Source organism: Salvelinus alpinus, chromosome 8 (assembly GCF_045679555.1).
Source record: "Salvelinus alpinus chromosome 8, SLU_Salpinus.1, whole genome shotgun sequence".
Lineage (NCBI taxonomy): Eukaryota > Metazoa > Chordata > Actinopteri > Salmoniformes > Salmonidae > Salvelinus > Salvelinus alpinus.
In genome coordinates, this window is record NC_092093.1 from 31493782 (window position 1) to 31512516 (window position 18735).

General features: G+C 43.4%; 1 protein-coding gene across 1 annotated transcript; it reads right to left on the reverse strand.

The window, feature by feature from the left end:
• Nucleotides 1-149: 149 nt before the first annotated feature.
• Nucleotides 150-17880, reverse strand: LOC139582948 (clusterin-like). Its single transcript, XM_071413465.1, has 9 exons — nt 17767-17880; nt 14074-14204; nt 13810-13958; nt 13481-13651; nt 12838-13285; nt 12615-12746; nt 904-1127; nt 641-816; nt 150-504 (listed from the first exon to the last, which is right to left on the reverse strand). Exons 2-9 carry the CDS (start codon nt 14159-14161, stop codon nt 492-494), a joined length of 1401 nt encoding a protein of 466 aa, XP_071269566.1. The 5' UTR covers nt 14162-14204; nt 17767-17880; the 3' UTR covers nt 150-491.
• Nucleotides 17881-18735: the final 855 nt, after the last annotated feature.

The window sequence follows — 18735 nt, forward strand, 5'->3', positions numbered from 1 at the left end:
CTCAAGCAGTCCCAAGGAATACCTTGTATTGCTACATTCTGAACGCTTGATAGTAAAAAATGATGCATTCCAGTCTGATAAGATCCTTTATCAGCTGATGTAACATTTTTCATAGAACTTAGGCAAGTAAATAATCAGAGATACAGTGGTGGTGTTTGTCAGGTCTCATTTATTTATATTGCACGTTGCTGTGCAGAAGAGCACAAAACTACAAAAGGAACAGTAGCAATTAACATGAGGTGAGGGGCAGTGAGCAGGTTTTACTCAAGGGCAACAGCAGTACTATATTCTTTCTCAAGACAACAGGACTTGGTGTGTTTATTTATTTGGTTCTTACAGCAGGACGAGCTCTAGTTACACAGGGATATACAATTACTTGTAATAATATGATCAATGATGACAGGTTTCACTTCTATTTCTAGTTGACCGTGTGAAGTCATCCTGAACATTCTGCTTCGTGTAGTGGTGCACCGTGGGGTGTCCTCCGATTTCTACTTCACCACTCTAGAAAGGAAAAGGTCAATTAAAAATCTAAACCCACTTCAGGACATTTGTCTCCTATCACTTTAAAATGTACTTGCTATAAAGCCTGGTGTGATTAGTAAGATTATTATTGGTCCAATGACAAAGAAGCACTCACACAGTGGTCTGTTTGTAGAGGTCTAGGGCCTGTTGTGCCACCACCTCAGAGAACTTGGGGTCATTCCAGGGGATGTCTCCAGGCACACTGAAGGTCATGGCAGGGTTGTCAAACAACTGGATAGACACATTGGTGTCCCCTGGCTTCTCAGGGTCCTCTGTGTCCTTGGACATGACCTTGGAGGAATTCAAGACGTAAGTCTATTCATAAGACCATGTTACAAAGAAGTAGGATACAACGCATTGCAGACTATGGAGTCTCACCGTTTCGATCTTGAAGATTCCATCCTTGTTGGTGTTGTTGGCCAGGGCAGACACCCAGCCAAACTGCTTGCTGAAAAGGTCCAGCAGGCTGGAAGTGTTGGACATCTGCTCCTCAAATTTCCTCAGCTGCTTGCTGTACTCCTGAGTGAACTTCTCTGCCATGGCCAGGGCCTGCTCCAGGTCCTTCTTCAGAGGACCAGCCAGAGGCTTCTTACCTGAGCAGTCTGGAGGAGAGAACCACATTTCATGTAATACACAACTCTATAGTCAAAAGAGTCACTGGTGTCCCTTTAGCCCTATACCAGCAACTTTTGGTGTGATGTAATAGCAACTTGTTATACCTATTCGGAAGGCCAAAGTTAGCTTAAGGAGCAGTTCTCTCTCTGTGGGTCTTACCCCAAGAAGTTCTGGAAAACTGTTGAAGACCTGAAGAATAAACCCTACTCACAGCTGCCCATGTCCCTTAATGTTGATGTGGTTGTTACTGACAAGGAGCACATGGCTGAGCTCTTTAATCACCACTTCATTGAGTCAGAATTCCTATTTGACTCAGCCATCCCTCATTGCCTGTACAACATTTCCTCATCTCCCACCACTTCTAATGCGACTAGACCCGATGCTCCTCTTTTTACCCTGCCCCGCTACAAAGTTTCTCCTTGCAAGCTGTCTTCTAAGGTGCTAAAGGAGCTCCTTATACTTGACCCCCAAAAAACATCTGAGTCAGATGGTTTAGATCCTTTCTTCTTTAAGGTTCCAGCCCCTATCATCGCCAAGCCTATCTCTGACCCTTTTAACCTGTCTCTCCTCTTAGGGGTGGGTCCCGATGCTTGGAGGGCAGCCACGGTTTGTCCTTTATTTAAAGGCGGAGATCGAGCTGATCCTAACTGTTATAGGCCAATTTCTATTTTTCCCTGTTTATCAAAAGTCTTTTTGGTATTTTATTAGGATCCCCATTAGCTGTTGCAAAAGCAGCAGCTACTCTTCCTGGGGTCCACACAAAATATGAAACATGACATAATACAGAACATGAATAGACAGAACAGCGCAAGGACAGAACTACACAGATAGGCACACGTACCCTACATATCAATACATGCACACAAACTATCTAGATCAAATAGGGGAAGGCGTTGTGCCGTGAGGTGTTGCTTTATCTGTTTTTTAAAACCAGGTTTGCTGTTTATTTGAGCAATATGAGATGGCATGGAGTTCCATGCGATAATGGCTCTATATAATACTGTACGCTTTCTTGAATTTGTTCTGGATTTGTGGACTGTGAAATGACCCCTGGTGGCGTGTCTGGTGGGGTAAGTGTGTGTGTCAGAGCTGTGTGTAAATTGACTATGCAAACAATTTGGGATTTTCAAAACATTAATGTTTCTTATAAAAATAAGTGATGCAGTCAGTCTCTCAACTCTTAGCCAAGAGAGACTGGCATGCATAGTATTTATATCAGCCCTCTGATTACAATGAAGAGCAAGACATGCCGCTCTGTTCTGAGCCTGCTGCAGCTTAACTACAGTTGAAGTCGGAAGTTTACATACACCTTAGCGAAATACATTTAAACTCCTGACATTTAATCCTAGTAAAAATTCCCTGTTTTAGGTCAGTTAAGAACACCACTTTATTTTAAGAATGTGAAATGTCAGAATAATAGTAGAGAGAATGATTTATTTCAGCTTTTATTTCTTTCATCACATTCCCAGTGCGTCATTAGTTTACATACACTCAATTAGTATTTGGTAGCATTGCCTTTAAATTGTTTAACTTGGGTCAAATGTTTCGGGTAGCCTTCCACAAGCTTCCCACAATAAGTTGGGTGAATTTTGGCCCATTCCTCCTGACAGAGCTGGTGTAACTGAGTCAGGTTTGTAGGCCTCCTTGCTCACACACGCTTTTTCAGATCTGCCCACAAATTTTCTATAGGATTGAGATTATTGCTTTGTGATGGCCACTTCAATACCTTGACTTTGTTGTCCTTAAGCCATTTTGCCACAACTTTGGAAGTATGCTTGGGGTCATTGTCCATTTGGAAGACCCATTTGCGACCAAGCTTTAACTTCCTGACTGATGTCTTGAGATGTTGCTACAATGTATCCACATAAATTACTCCCAAGGATGAACCAGACTTGTGGAGGTCTACAAATTCTTTTCTGAGGTCTTGGCTGATTTCTTTTGATTTTCACATGATGTCAAGCAAAGAGGCACTGAGTTTGAAGGTAGGCCTTGAAATACATCCACAGGTACACCTCCAATTGACTCAAATGATGTCAATTAGCCTATCAGAAGCTTCTAAAGCCATGACATAATTTTCTGGAATTTTCCAAGCTGTTTAAAGGCACAGTGGACCCACTGGAATTGCGATACAGTAAGTTATAAGTGAAATAATCTGTCTGTAAACAATTGTTGGAAAAATTACTTGTGTCATGCACAAGGTAGATGTCCTAACCGACTTGCCAAAACTATAGTTTGTTAACAAGAAATTTATGGAATGCTTGAAAAACTAGTTTTAATGACTCCAACCTAAGTGTATGTAAACTTCCAAATTCCACTGTACATATGAGATGAGTAATGCAAAACATGTAAACATTATTAAAGTGACTGGTGTTCCATTATTAAAGTGGCCAGTGATTTCAAGTCTATGTATATAGGCAGCAGACTCTAATGCGCTAGTGATGGCTATTTAACAGTCTGATGGCCTTGAGATAGAAGCTGTTTTCAGTCTCTCAGTCCCATCTTTGATGAACCTGTACTGACCTCGCCTTCTGGATGATAGCGGTGTGAACAGGCAGTGGCTCGGGTGGTTGTTGTCCTTGATGATCTTTTTGGCCTTCCTGTGACATCAGGTGCTGTAGGTGTCCTGGAGGGCAGGTAGTTTGCCCCTGGTGATGCGTTGGGCAGACTGTACCACCCTCTGGAGAGCCCTGCGGTTGCGGGCGGTGCAGTTACTGTTCCAGGCGGTGATACAGCCCGACAGGATGCTCTCAATTGTGCATCTGTAAAAGTTTGTGAGGGTTTTAGGTGCCAAGCCAAATTTCTTCAGCCCACTGAGGTTGAAGAGGCATTGTTGCGCCTTCTTCACCACACTGTCTGTGTGGGTAGACCATTTCAGTTTGTCAGTGATGTGTACGCCGAGGAACTTGAAGCTTTCCACCTTCTCCACTGCGGTCCCGTCAATGTGGATAGAGGGGTGCTCCCTCTGCTGTTTCCTGAAGTCCACAATTCATCTCCTTGGTTTTGTTGACCTTGAGTGAGAATTTATTTTCCTGGCACCACACTCCCAGAGCCCTCACCTCCTCCCTGTAGGCTGTCACGTCATTGTTGGTAAGTAAGCCTACTACTGTTGTGTCGTCTGCAAACTTGATAATTGAGTTGGAGGTGTGCTTGGCCACACAGTCATGGGTGAACAGTAAGTACAGGAGGGGGCTGAGTATGCACTCGTGGGGCCCCAGTGTTGAGGATCAGCGAAGTGGAGGTGTTGTTTCCTACCTTCACCACCTGGGGGTGGCCCATCAGGAAGTCCAGGACCTAGTTGCACAGGGCGGGGTTCAGACCCAGGGCTATGAGCTTAATGATGTGCTTGGAGGGTACTATGGTGTTGAATGCTGAGCTATAGTCAATGAACAACATTCTTACATCGGTATTCCTCTTGTCCAGATGGGATAGGGCAGTGTGCAGTGCGATGGAGATTGCATCGTCTCTGGATCTGTTGGGGTGGTAAGCAAATTGAAGTGGGTCTAGGGTGACATGATATCAGTGGCGTGCCGTGGGCCTGGGCCTTCAGTGAGGTCCTACACAGTCCCACCCGAATTAATCCACCTCTTATTACCATCATTATGATGCCATGGCTCTAGACACTATACATTTAGACAGAAACGCAGTATAACCAGGCGTTGCGTCACCTTGAAATTGACAAAAATTGACATTTTTGGGTAAACAGTGTTTACCCAAAAACATGACACAATCAATGAGTCTTTTCAATATTTCCCTATTTTTCTTCACCTTTTCATTGTGCAGCTCCGTTGCCCTGCGCGCTTGTTCGTTGAGCTATAGATCCACTCGGGTGTCCCCAAAAGTTTTCAAAAGCACCATTGCTTGTAAGTGCCCAGCCGTACTTTGGTGTCTCGTTGCTGCCTTGGTTAGACAACTCAGGTTTGCAAAGCCAGTGTGGCTCCAAACACCAAATCGATCACTTGCAAATAATAGGCATTCCCAGCAGTACAGTTTGCAGTGCTTCTCGGAGCCTGTGAGCCATTGATAGCGCTCGTAGTTGGAACTTTGAAAGTGGCGAACGAACCCCTTTCCCACCTGTGACAGGCTTTGTAGCGTCGGCGTCCTCTCCTTACAATGTCTAACTTTTCTTGAAAAGTTCGTCTTGAGAATGGCGTTATAATTATATCCTCGACCAAATCGATATCTTCTCCTCCTTCCGCCATTGTGGGTTGAAAAAACAGCTTAGTAGTACGCAAATTAATTTGTTTATCAAATTCAGTTTCCTAGTTCTGAGGTTCTGCATAGACCTGCCCATAGGACCTGCCTCTCAATATTGGTAATCCAATCAAAAGACAGCAGGTGTACAATAGCCAACTCTAAAGCTGATTGGTTGACACTAAATGTTCATTTCCATTCACTTTAAGCTACAAGCGCCCGCACTGTTGATTCTGAAGGCCTGAGGGCAGATTTTAGACCCCTGGCAACACATGATGGCTGATTATGATTGGATAAAAGATCTAACATAAAGACCAGCCCTCCAAATCTCAACCTGGGGCTGGAAGCAGTGCAACCAAGAGGAAAGCTATGAAATGAAGAGTATAACTCTTACTCTGGGGAATAATTTAATACATATTTGTGGGAAAATATATTTAAAAACAAAATTATATTCTGATGATGTTTAGGCCAGCAGAGAAGGCCTTGCTGGCCCTGACGGCCCACCACTGCATGATATGATCCTTGACTAGTCTCTCAAAGCACTTCATGATGACAGAAGTGAGTGCTACGGGGTGATAGTCATGTAGTTCAGTTACCTTTTCTTTCTTGGGCACAGGAACAATGGTGGGCATCTTGAAGCATGTGGGGACGGCAGACTGGCATAGGGAGAGATTGAATATGTCCGTAAACACACCAGCCAGCTGGTCTGCACATACTCTGATGACGTGGCTAGGGATACCGTCTGGGCCGGCAGCCTTGCAAGGGTTAACACTCTTAAATGTCTTACCACGGAGAAGGAGAGCCCACAGTCTTTGGTAGCAGACAGTGTCAGTGGCACTGTAATATCCTCAACGCGTGCGAAGAAGGTGGTTAGCTTGGCCAGAAGCAAGACGTCGGTGTCCTCAACATGGCTAGTTTTCCTTTTGTAGTCCGTGATTGTCTGTAGACCCTGCCACATACCTCTCGTGTCTGAGCTGTTGAATTGCGACTCCACTTTTTCTCTATACTTACGTTTTGCCTATTTGATTGCCTTGCGGAGGGAATAGCTACATTGTTTGTGTTCTGCCATATTCCTAGTCACCTGCCATGGTTAAATGCGGTGGTTCGCACTTCAGTTTTGCGCGAATGCTGCCATCTATTCAAAGTTTCTACTTAGGGTAGGTTTTAATAGTCACAGTGGGTACAACATCTCCTATACATTTACATTTACATTTAAGTCATTTAGCAGACGCTCTTATCCAGAGCGACTTACAAATTGGTGCATTCACCTTATGATATCCAGTGGAACAACCACTTTACAATAGTGCATCTAACTCTTTTAAGGGGGGGGGGGGTTAGAAGGATTACTTTATCCTATCCTAGGTATTCCTTATTGTATTGGACTATATTATTGGACTATTATTGCTAGTATTGGACTATACACTTCCTGATAAACCGTATCAGTATATTCATCAATATTATTCTCGGAAGCTACCCGGAACATATCCCAGTCCGCGTGATCAAAACAATCTTGAAGCGTGGATTCCGATTGACCTGCATTGAATAGTCCTTAGCACGGCTACTTCCTGTTTGAGTTTCTGCCTATAGGAAGGGGGGAGCAAACTGGAGTCGTGGGCAGAATTGCCGAAAGGAGAGCGGGGGAGGGTCTTGTAGTCATCCCGGAAGTTGGAGTAGCAGTGGTCGAGTGTTTTAGCAGCGCGAGTACTACAGTCAATGTGTTGATAGAACTTCGGCAGCCTTTTTCTCAAATTTGCTTTGTTAAAATCCCAAGCCACAATAAATGCATCCTCAGGATATGTTTTTTCCAGTTTGCATAAAGTCCAGTAAAGTTCTTTGAGGGCCGTCGTGGTATCGGCTTGAGGGGGGATATACAGGGCTGTGACTATAACCGAAAATAATTATCTTAGGAGATAATATGGTCTGCATTTGATTGTGAGGCATTCTAGGTCGGGGGAACAAAAGGACTTGAGTTCCTGTATGTTATCACAATCATACCATGAGTTGTTAATCATGAAACGTACAACCCCGCCCTTCTTCTTCCCGGAGAGATATTTATTCCTGTCTGTGCGATGAACTGAGAACCAAACTGGCTGGACCGACTCAGACATCAGAGAGAGCTGGACCGACTCAGAGAGAGCCATGTTTCCTTGAAACAGAGTATGTTACAATCCCTGATGTCTGTCTGGAAAGAAACCCTCGCCCTGAGCTCATCAACATTATCATTGAGAGATTGAACATTAGTGAGTAATATACTCCGAAGCGGTGGGTGGTGTGCAAGCCTACTAAGTCAGACTAGAAGACCACTTCGAGTACCTTTCCTCCGCCGACGGTGTTTTAGGTCAGCCTCTGGAATCAGTTCAATTGCCCTCGGGGGTGCGAACAAATTATCTGCTTCGGGAAAGTCGTATTCCTGGTCGTAATGCTGGATGTGCTGGAAAGTTACCGCCACTTTGATATCCAATAGTTCTTCCTGGGTGTATGTAATAACACAAAACATTTTCTGGGCTAATAATGTAAGAAATAATACTTAAAAAACGAAATACTGTGAAGTTTCCTAAGAGCTAGCCCTCTCTGTCGGCGCCATTTCAAATGAATAGGCTAGCTGCTATGCCAAATAGCTCCTCAGACCCGTCCTTGTTCGGCAGGATCACTGGACAGAGACTAGCAGTCCCAACAACTGCGTTGCGGGATCCAAACTAAAAAAGTTAGCTAGCTACTAATACACTTTCAAAACAACAAACTTTTAAAAACAACAAATCCGAGCTCTCCCTTGTTCCGCGTTTAAAAGTGTTGGAAAAAGTTGTCAATAATCAACTGACTGGCTTTCTTGATGTCTATAGTATTTTCTCTGATATGCAATCTGGTTTCCGCCCAGGATATGGATGTCACTGCAACCTTAAAGATCCTAAATTATGTCACCATTGCCCTTGATTCTAAGCAATGTTGTGTTGGTATTATTTTGACTTGTCCAAAGCTTTTGATATGGTAGACCATTCCATACTTGTGGGCCGGCTAAGGAGTATTGGTGTCTCTGAGGGGTCTTTGGCCTGGTTTGCTAACTACCTCTCTCAAAGAGTGCAGTGTATAAAGTCAGAACATCTGCTGTCTCAGCCACGGCCTGTCACCAAGGACTCGATCCTAGGCCCCACACTCTTCTCAATTTACATCAACAACATAGCTCGGCGGTAAGCTCTCTCATCCATTTATATGCAGATGATACAGATGATATATGCAGTCTTATACTCAGCTGGGCCCTCACCAGATTTTTTGTTAAACGCTCAACAACAAAGATTTCTGAGTGTACAACACGCTTTCTCTGCCCTTAACCTTGTTCTGAACACCTACAAAACAAAGGTAATGTGGTTCGGTAAGAAGAATGCCCCTCTCTCCACCGGTACGATTACAACCTCTGAGGCTTTAGAGCTTGAGTTAGTCACCTCATACAAGTACTTGGGAGTATGGCTATACGATACACTGTCCTTCTCTCAGAAAATAGCAAAGCTGCAGGCTAAGGTTAAATCTAGACTTGGTTTCCTCTATCGTAATCATTCCTCTTTCACTCCAGCTGCCAAACTAACCCTGATTAAGATTACCATCCTGCCCATGCTAGATTACGAACATTTATAGATTGGCAGGTAAGGGTGCTCTCGAGCGGCTAGATGTCCTTTACCATTCGGCCATCAGATTTGCCACCAATGCTCCTTATAGGACACATCACTGCACTTTATACTCCTCCGTAAACTGGTGATCTCTGTATACCCATAGCAAGACCCACTGGTTGATGCTTATTTATGGGCCTCATTCCCCCCTATCTGAGATACTTACTGCAGCCCTCGTCCTCCACATACAACACCTGTTCTGCCAGTCACATTCTGTTGAACGTTCCCAAAGCACACACATCCCTGGGTCGCTCCTCTTTTCAGTTCGCAACTGGAACGAGCTGCAAAAAACACTCAAACTGGACAGTTTTCTCCCTTTATCTCGTCATTCAAAGACTCAATCATGGACACTCTTACTGACAGTTGTGGCTGCTTCACATGTGTATTGTTGTCTCTACCTTCTTGCCTTTGTGCTGTTGTCTGTGCCCAATGACTGTCCTGTTCGGGTCAGGTTACCATGGACCACAGTCCTACAGAGATATCTCTCACACCCACTACAGGGGGGAGATAGGGAGATGAGGGGTTTTATGACACCTCACGCCCATTGTAAGTCTTAAGGCAGCAGACAAAATCCTTTGTCCTCTCAGTGTGGAGGTTTGGAATGTGTGAGTGGGCCCTATGGAGAATCTAACTCAGAACGGTAACATGCAATAAATGGACTTTGGGAAAATATATTTCATCAGCAGAAATGGTGGTAATAACGATAGATGGAATATGAAAATGAATGTCGTTTTTGTTATGTTATTAAAAGTTAAATGACGACATTATCACGAAAACATTGTAACTTGAAGAGCTTCCATAATATGCACATGATGTATACATATTGTATGCTGTGTGGAAAATGTCCAGATCAAAAAGAATGTTTTGGAAAGGTGAACTGTGAAATGAGTTGTCTAAGGTCTGAGTAGTCGCAACCCCAAAACGCAACATGAGGTTGAGGAAGACAAAATAACCTCTTAACAATTTTTGCTACGGATGAGTAGCTGTGTCTAAGAGGATGAATTCAAGCAGGACCACCCGGTTATTCTATCCAAGGAATCGTGTGTCTACACTGCTTTCATTCCCACACTGGAACCATCTATACAGTCGTGGCCAAAAGTTTTGAGAATGACACAAATATAAATTTTCACAAAGTTTGCTGCTTCAGTGTCTTTTTTGTGATATTTTTGTCAGATGTTACTATGGAATACTGAAGTATAATTACAAGCATTTCATAAGTATCAAAGGCTTTTATTGACAATTACATGAAGTTGATGCAAAGAGTCAATATTTTCAGTGTTGACCCTTCTTTTTCAAGACCTGCAATCCGCCCTGGCATGCTGTCAATTAACTTCTGGGCCACATCCTGACTGATGGCAGCCCATTCTTGCATAATCAATGCTTGGAGTTTGTCAGAATTTGTGGGTTTTTGTTTGTCCACCCGCCTCTTGAGGATTGACCACAAGTTCTCAATGGGATTAAGGTCTGGGGAGTTTCCTGGCCATCGACCCAAAATATTGATGTTTTAGTTATTACTTTTGCCTTATGGAAAGGTGCTCCATTATGCTGGAAAAGGCATTGTTCGTCACCAAACTGTTCCTGGATGGTTGGGAGAAATTGCTCTCGAAGGATGTGTTGGTACCATTCTTTATTCATGGCTGTGTTCTTGGGCAAAATTGTGAGTGAGCCCACTCCCTTGGCTGAGAAGCAACCCCACACATGAATGGTCTCAGGATGCTTTATTGTTGGCATGACACAGGACTGATGGTAGCGCTCACCTTGTCTTCTCCGGACAAGTTTTTTTCCGGATGCACCAAACAATCGGAAAGGGGATTCATCAGAGAAAATGACTTTACCCCAGTCCTCAGGAGTCCAATCCCTGTCCCTTTTGCAGAATATCAGTCTGTGCCTGATGTTTTTCCTGGAGAGAAGTGGCTTCTTTGCTGCCCTTCTTGACACCAGGCCATCCTCCAAAAGTCTTCGCCTCACTGTGCGTGCAGATGCACTCACACCTGCCTGTTGCCATTCCTGAGCAAGCGCTGTACTGGTGGTGCCCAGATCCCGCAGCTGAATCAACTTTAGGAGACGGTCCTGGCGCTTGCTGGACTTTTTCTTGGGCGCCCTGAAGCCTTCTTCACAACAATTGAACCGCTCTCCTTGAATTACTTGATGCCTGTGAAGCCCTTTTTGTGCAAAGCAATGATGACGGCACGTGTTTCCTTGCAGGTAACCATGGTTGACAGAGGAAGAACAATGATTCCAAGCACCACCCTCCTTTTGAAGCTTCCAGTCTGTTATTCGAACTAAATCAGCATGACAGAGTGATCTCCAGCCTTGTCCTCGTCAACACTCACACCTGTGTTAACGAGAGAATCACTGACATGATGTCAGCTGGTCCTTTTGTGGCAGGGCTGAAATGCAGTGGAAATGTTTTTTTGGGATTCAGTTCATTTGCATGGCAAATAGGGATTTTGCAATTAATTGCAATTAATCTGATCACTCTTCATAACATTCTGGAGTTTATGCAAATTGACATCATACAAACTGAGGCAGCAGACTTTGTGAAAATTAATATTTGTGTCATTCTCAAAACTTTTGGCCACGACTGTACACGGCTGATTAGTCGTCCGGAGAAGATTCCTTTTCAGAACGAGGGCAAGGAAACAGACCACTAAGAGAAAGGACACTGACATCGTATGGACAATCAGAGACTTACACCCGGTAACGAAAGAAGTGCCGCCACCAGAGAAGAGACCTTCGACAAGTAATTACATCATTATATTCTGACCCATAAGAGCAGCAGTTCGGGGCAAGGTGTTAGGGCTAAACTAAGCATAGTTTACAAATGTATCCAAGTGTGCTTTTCTCTTGTGCACTCTCTCTTTCTCTCTCTTTCTAAATCCCCATTTTGTGTAACAGGTGAAACGGGAAAATGTTTAATTGTACTAAGTTTTCATCAATAGCCTAGACTGTGTGTTTGTGTATGTGTATCTTATGTTATCATTTAGCATGTAAGTAAATAAATGATCAACTCAATTGGTGTGGTACGGAATTATTTAGTGAGACTCGGGTTTGTGCAGATTCAGGAATTATGCGACGTTCAGGATGAGACTGTAGAGGAAATTAATTAATTGCTGTAAAATCTATATTCTGATATTCTTTGAGTTAATTAGGGAAAGGAAACTCAATAAAAAACAAACTTTTCTCATGGTGCCCCAGGTTTCTGAGTTAATGATTACCTGACTAATTGAAACACGTAATTATAAACAGTTAATAATTAGATGAACAGCTGTCGTCACATAAATCAATACAACGTCACAACACATGTTTTGTGCTGCTACCATGCTGTGTTGTCATGTGTTTCTGCCATGCTATGTTGTTGTCTTAGGTCTCTCTTTATGTAGTGTTGTGGTGTCTCTACTGTCGTGATGTGTTTTTTGTCCTATATATATATTTTTTAAATCCCATCCCCGTCCTCGCAGGAGGCCTTTTGCCTTTTGTTAGGTCGTCATTGTAAATAAGAATTGGTTCTTAACTGACTTGCCTAGCTAAATAAAGGTTAAATAAAAAAAATCTAAAAATACCTGACTCAGCCAAGGCATGACTTTGTGGTAAGAAAGAGAAAAAAAATCTGATGGGCTTTACCAATATCCTGGATCGCTACGCATTTTTCACACTCTCCTCGCAGTTTAATGCAGCCAGCAGAATTGCGACGTATCTCTCTGCAGGTCATACCGGAAGGCTTTGTCACAATAACATCCTCCTTCACACTCCCCTCTGTGGAAAAAAGAAGCCCAAGATCATTTATGTAAACGTTAACACCATGTTATTGTATAATAACAGTTGTTTAATTAGGACTGAGGTATACCCTCTGAGGGGTTGATGTCAAAGTTAGCGTCTGCGTCCATGACAGGCCCCATGGAGCCGAAGATATTCCGGGCCATGTCCATCATAGGAGCGAACATGTTGTGGAACCCATGGAAGTCTGGGTCCTGCAAAGCGGACCTGACCATACGGGAGCGCACCTCGCCCGTCTCTGCCATCTCTGCTCTCTCATTGGCCCTCTCACTATGACCCCAGATGCTGGGCATGTGGAAGGGGCTGGAGAACATGGGAGGGTTGAGGGAGCGCATGTGGTCAAACACCCTCAAGCTGTCCATGAAGATACTGTCCACCCCATCGGCCACGTCTGAGTAGCGCTCCTCCAGGTTCTGGAACCTCTGGCTCTGCTCCTGGTCCTCCCTCTCCAGAACATCCATGTTCTCCCCGTTGATCCAGATGGAGAATGGAGAGGTCCTGTTCAGAACCTCCTCCAGCTGAGAGAGAAACAGGAGAAAGCAGCTAGTACAACAGTGACCTATTTTATTTGGAAGGATTGTATAATAGCTTAAACATTGATCAGCTGTCCTGCATGTCTCTGTGTAAGTCTAGCTTACACAACATATTTGAACTACAATTCCAAACCAATGTGGAGATTGATTGATGATAGTTCTGTGTAGTTGAGGCGGTACCTGTCTGCCGATCAGTCCTGCGCCACTGCTGCAGGTCCTGGAGTAGTATTTGATGCAGGTGTTCTTCAGACAGGGCTTGCACTCCTCCCACAGAGACTGCATGGTGCCGTTACACACCTCCTGCTCCTCACTCAGTTTAGACTCCATCTCCTGAGCTGCCTTCAGAGCATCCTGGGAAACAAACACAGCAACTGAGTCAGTGGTCTAAAAAGAACTAGGTGACTATAGCTGATGAATTGAACACAAAATGTAGTGTGATCTTTAACTTATTTTTGTCCAAAACAGTGATGAAAGCTCATGGTACAGTGCGTTGCTCAAATGCACTGTACCTCTTTTTGCTGTTTAGTTTTCTCCAGGGCACTCAAGAACTTATTGTGATCATCTCCAGACCTCTCCATCACTGTCTTCATCTCCTTCACCCCACTGATGGCATTCTCTATCTGCTTGTCCAGGTATTTCACCCCCAGGAGAGAAATCTCTGCAGAGAACAATCGCTCAAAATAAATCTCCACAGCGACTTAAAAATATCCTGCATTATACAGTATACCGCTATTCTGAACAATTTGAAGATATTTAGTTATATGATGGCTTACGGCTTAGATCCTCCTTGGAAGGAGGCAGCAGACACTCAGTAGATACCAGAAGCAAAGCAAGGCCCACTAGTGACCCAAAGACTCTCATCTTTACTGTTTCTTAGATACCAAGCGACTGATGCAGTACACACCTGAAAAACAGTCATGATACAATATAACTGGCAAAACCGAGATTTAAAACATTTATGGGGGGAAACGTCTATGGTAGCTACTTGGGGCTTAGGGTATTTCGGATGTAATCATAACGCCTCTTATGTAAAGCACTGCAAAATGACCTCATAGTCCAGTGGTTCCCAAACTTTTTATAGTCCCATACCCTTTCAACCATTCAACCTTCAGCTGCCTACACTCTCTAGCACCAGGGTCAGCGCACTCTCAAATGTAGTTTTTTTGCCAACATTGTAAGCCTGCCACACACACACACTATACGATACATTTATTAAACATAAGAATGAGTGTCAATTATGGTCAGTAAAGAAAACTTTAAGCTCGTCTCTCAATTTAAAAAAAAAAAAAACGTGTCAATACTTTGCCCCTTGATAACCAGCCCACTTCTGTATGTTGTAAAAGCGTTACATGGTCGCTGCCCATATCATTGCATAGTGCAGAAATTACGCAAGAGTTCAGGGGCATTGCTTTAACAAAGTTAACCATTTTCACTGTAGTGTCCAAAACGTCTTTCAAGTTGTCAGGCATTCCCTTGGCAGCAAGAGCCTCTCGGTGGATGCTGCAGTGTACCCACGTGGCGTTGGGAGCAACTGCTTGCACCCGCGTTACCTATCCACTATGTCTCCCTGTCATGGCTTTTACGCCATCAGTACAGATACCAACACATCTTGACCACCAAAGTCCATTTGATATCACAAAGCTGTCCAGTACATAAAAAATATCCTCTCCTGTTGTCCTGGTTTCCAGTGGTTTGCAGAAGAGGATGTATTCCTTAATTGACCCCCCCATAAACGTAACGGACATATAACAGGAGCTGTGCCAGGCCCGCCATGTCTGTTGACTCATCCAGCTGTAATGCATAGAATTCACTGGCTTGTATGCGAAGCAGTATTTCTTTCAAAACATCTCCTGCCATGTCACTGATGCGTCGTGACAGTGTTGTTTGACAAAGGCATTGTCTGTATTGTTTTTTTTGGCCTTTCCCCCCAGCATTGTCCCAGCAATATCCGCGGCAGCAGGGAGAATTAAGTCCTCCACAATAGTATGGGGCTTGCCTGTCCTAGCCACTCCGTAGCTCACCATATAAGACTCTTCTAGCTCATTTTTAATGGTATCTGTTGCTTTTATACATGTCTTACTACTCGAAAGTCGTCATAATTCTTGCTAAAAAAACTCCCATGGCTTATTTTTCAAATTGCATGTTTTGTTTCTAAATGTCTGCGCAAGAGTGAAGGTTTCATCGAGTTGTGAGATAGTACTTTTGCACATATAACACACTGTGGCTGAGCAATGGCACTACTCCCAATATAATTGAACCCCAAATCAATGTATTTCTCATCATATTTTCGCCTCTTCCGATGGTCCACTGTCCCTGTCTGTTGTTCGGTGCTTTACCGGGGTAAGGGGGCAGTAGCTCTTCGGCTGCATCGGATTCACAACTGTCAGTGTCCATGCTAGCTGGGCTAACAACAAATGTAGAATTACTGATGCTAGCATTGGATGTGCTCGTGGAAGCAGAACAACTTGTGTCGTCGACAGGTGCTGGCCTTACTTTTCTTTAACCATTTATCATTTTTCGAGCAAACGGAATGAGCAGCAGCAGCTACGTTTGGATACATACGGACCGTTAGTGGAATTCCCCCGAGAGCGTAACGGTTAATGTGATTGGATGTTAAATATTTGAATAGGCTACCTGTATTTGACATTGTGTTGTTATTTCGCTTAACACTAGATGGTTTAATTTTATTTTTGGAAGTGAAACGAGGCTACTCAGGCGAGGAAAAAAACACCCAAATGTATAGCCCCGTTGGAAAATATAAATGGACTGTTTCAAAATGTGTAAAATAGATGTGAATCACATTTTTATTTGGCGTACCACCGACGGAATTGCGCGTTTGAGAATACCTGTATTACCCCAGTTTGGGAATACCTCTATAGTCCACGTCTGACCTTGGTGTTGTTGTGATGTTGATATTACCCACTAGAGGGTAATGTTTCCCATATAACAAAGACAATACTGTGACACAGCATCATTTGCAACCTTTTCCTTTAATGCTGACATTTTCTGATTTGTTCCAAACGATAAAGTGTGTTTATACTGCATTACATCATAGACATTTCTCCTATTGTATACTTTTTAAATTTGATATAAGTATTGACATTAGGCTCAAGATAAACCCTGTGACATAGATACAATGCGGAGATTAGGGTCTGGATTCATTCCTTAGCGCCGAAGAGCAGCGTTGTAGCCAGGTTGAAATGTAAAGGTCATTTTCGATTGAGTCGATTATATGCAGCGTTTACTGTGAATGCAGTCTCCTCAAACACAGAAACATTGCCTATAAAATTAAATCTCGCTACAACGCTGATCTTCGGCGCTAGAGATTGAATCCAGCCCTAGTGCGTTTATCTGATAGATCTCCCCGTTGGAATGGAACCGAAACAAACACAAATTCTTCTCCACTAATCTCTGTGATTAATCCAGTCAGCCCTATAATCACTTGTGTATTCAACACGCTCACTGTGCAACTTCCTAGAAAACACTGAATTGTTGGAAGAAAAAAAAAAGCCCAATGTTTAGATTTGGAAAACATTACACATTCTTCCAATTGTGGTACCATATATTCAATTGAAACCATTGAAGGAAATATCTTGCCATTAAGGGAAATGGCAAGATACAGTCATAATGTTGACATTTTCAGACACAGGACTAGCCTTACATATTTTACAGGTCTGGGTGGATATAAGGGAAAATAATAATGGGAGAAAAAGAAGTTAATTACAAGTTCAAACAATGTCCTACTCATAAATAAGGTCCAATAGCACTTGTATGACTTGCAGGAAAAAGTACAACACCATTAATAGAACCCAGAAGTAGAACCCACAATTCTGCTCAATCAAGCAGGTGGACTGAGCTCTGTATTAAAAGGGATTTGCACATTCTAGTATACTCCTACAAGGGGGAAAAAATGGGGCTTGAGAACTGCAGCGTCCAGACTTAATTGGTCTCTGCTCTGTCCATCTCACTCAAACATGCCCTGTGCAGCTACAATATCAACACAATAACAGCACTCTAACTCAGAGAGACTTTGTGCCTTTGAGGATGTTGAATTTAATTATCCAATTGTGTAGTCTTTATAGCAGATGCATTGGATAAAGCTTGCAGCCTTAAAATGTTGCGATATACGCAGTACATATCTGGGTCATTCACAGGCAGAGGCAGCAGCAGTTTTGAACAGAGGTCACCCATGAGTAAGAATGAGGAATAACAGTAACATCACTGTGCAGAATTTCTGCAGAATCAAATAGAAACAATATTTATCATAATAAACAACATGGCAAAAAATAGTACCATCAGCCCCAGGTACAATTCTAAAGACAAATCAAGCATTTCAAGGATACTCCTACTGCAGTTTTGTCTAGCGCAGCAGAAGGCAGCTGTGCACAGGGCTGATACCCTGAAGACACACAATATGCATTTTCCTCCCAGCCAGCCGGGCTGCCAGGCAGAAGAGGACCACTCACCTCCCTGTTGATCTTGCCTCTTCAGAGCGAATGAAGTGCAGTGAGGCCGTCTTCCGCTAGGTATTTATACAGGACCTAGCGGTGATGTTGACACTGTGATTCACGCCCTGTTGCTTTGGACTTTTCCAGAAGTTGTGTAATTCCCAGTCACAGCTCAGAAATGTGGAGCAGCCAGGAGTGGGCACTGTTGCACCGTGTGTCACTACGCTCCCTCTGGCTACTCTCTGGCTCCTGTGAGACAATGTAAATAGAGGGAGGATTGTGTAATCTTTGTGGGTCAGTGAACATGGTCTGGGCACATGGAGGAGGGGGCTTTCAAGATGGTTGATCCTTATATTATCACACATCCCCATGATTCAGTGCATCTGCGCATCATTACACACACACACATGGATCATCCAAAAGGAGTCAAATTCAAATTATAATGGTATCAGCCTAACAAATGCAAACATTTACTGTAACACCTTGTAGCTCTAATTCAAAACATATCCATAAACTCCACACTTGGCTCAAACACAACTGTACCAGGCTCCAGCGTCACACAAATTCATGACCAAGCACAGGTACGGGAATGTTGATGATGTGTTGCTGCTGAATCCAACAGGTTATAAAAGGGTTCTTTAATGAGCCCTGCAAATGTTAACCTCTTACTTTATGCTCTCATCATCCTGTTGCCAAGCTGAGCTCTACAGCCAGGCCAGTGGCCAGATGTCTCCAGTTAGGAATATACTTTATTTTTTCCTGTGACGCAAGATCATTACATAAGCTCATTCAGAAATAAAATGATATATAAGGATGAAATGGAAAAACTAGATTCCTGGCTACACTCCACCTAAAACACACAGAGAATAACAAGTTCTGGGCCCTAATGTTGAATGTCTGCTAGGGTGATATTTACTGTATGCACACACTCATACATTGGCACTGTGTCAGCAGTCTTCAGGGGCTGATTTGTGGTTTCAAATAAGA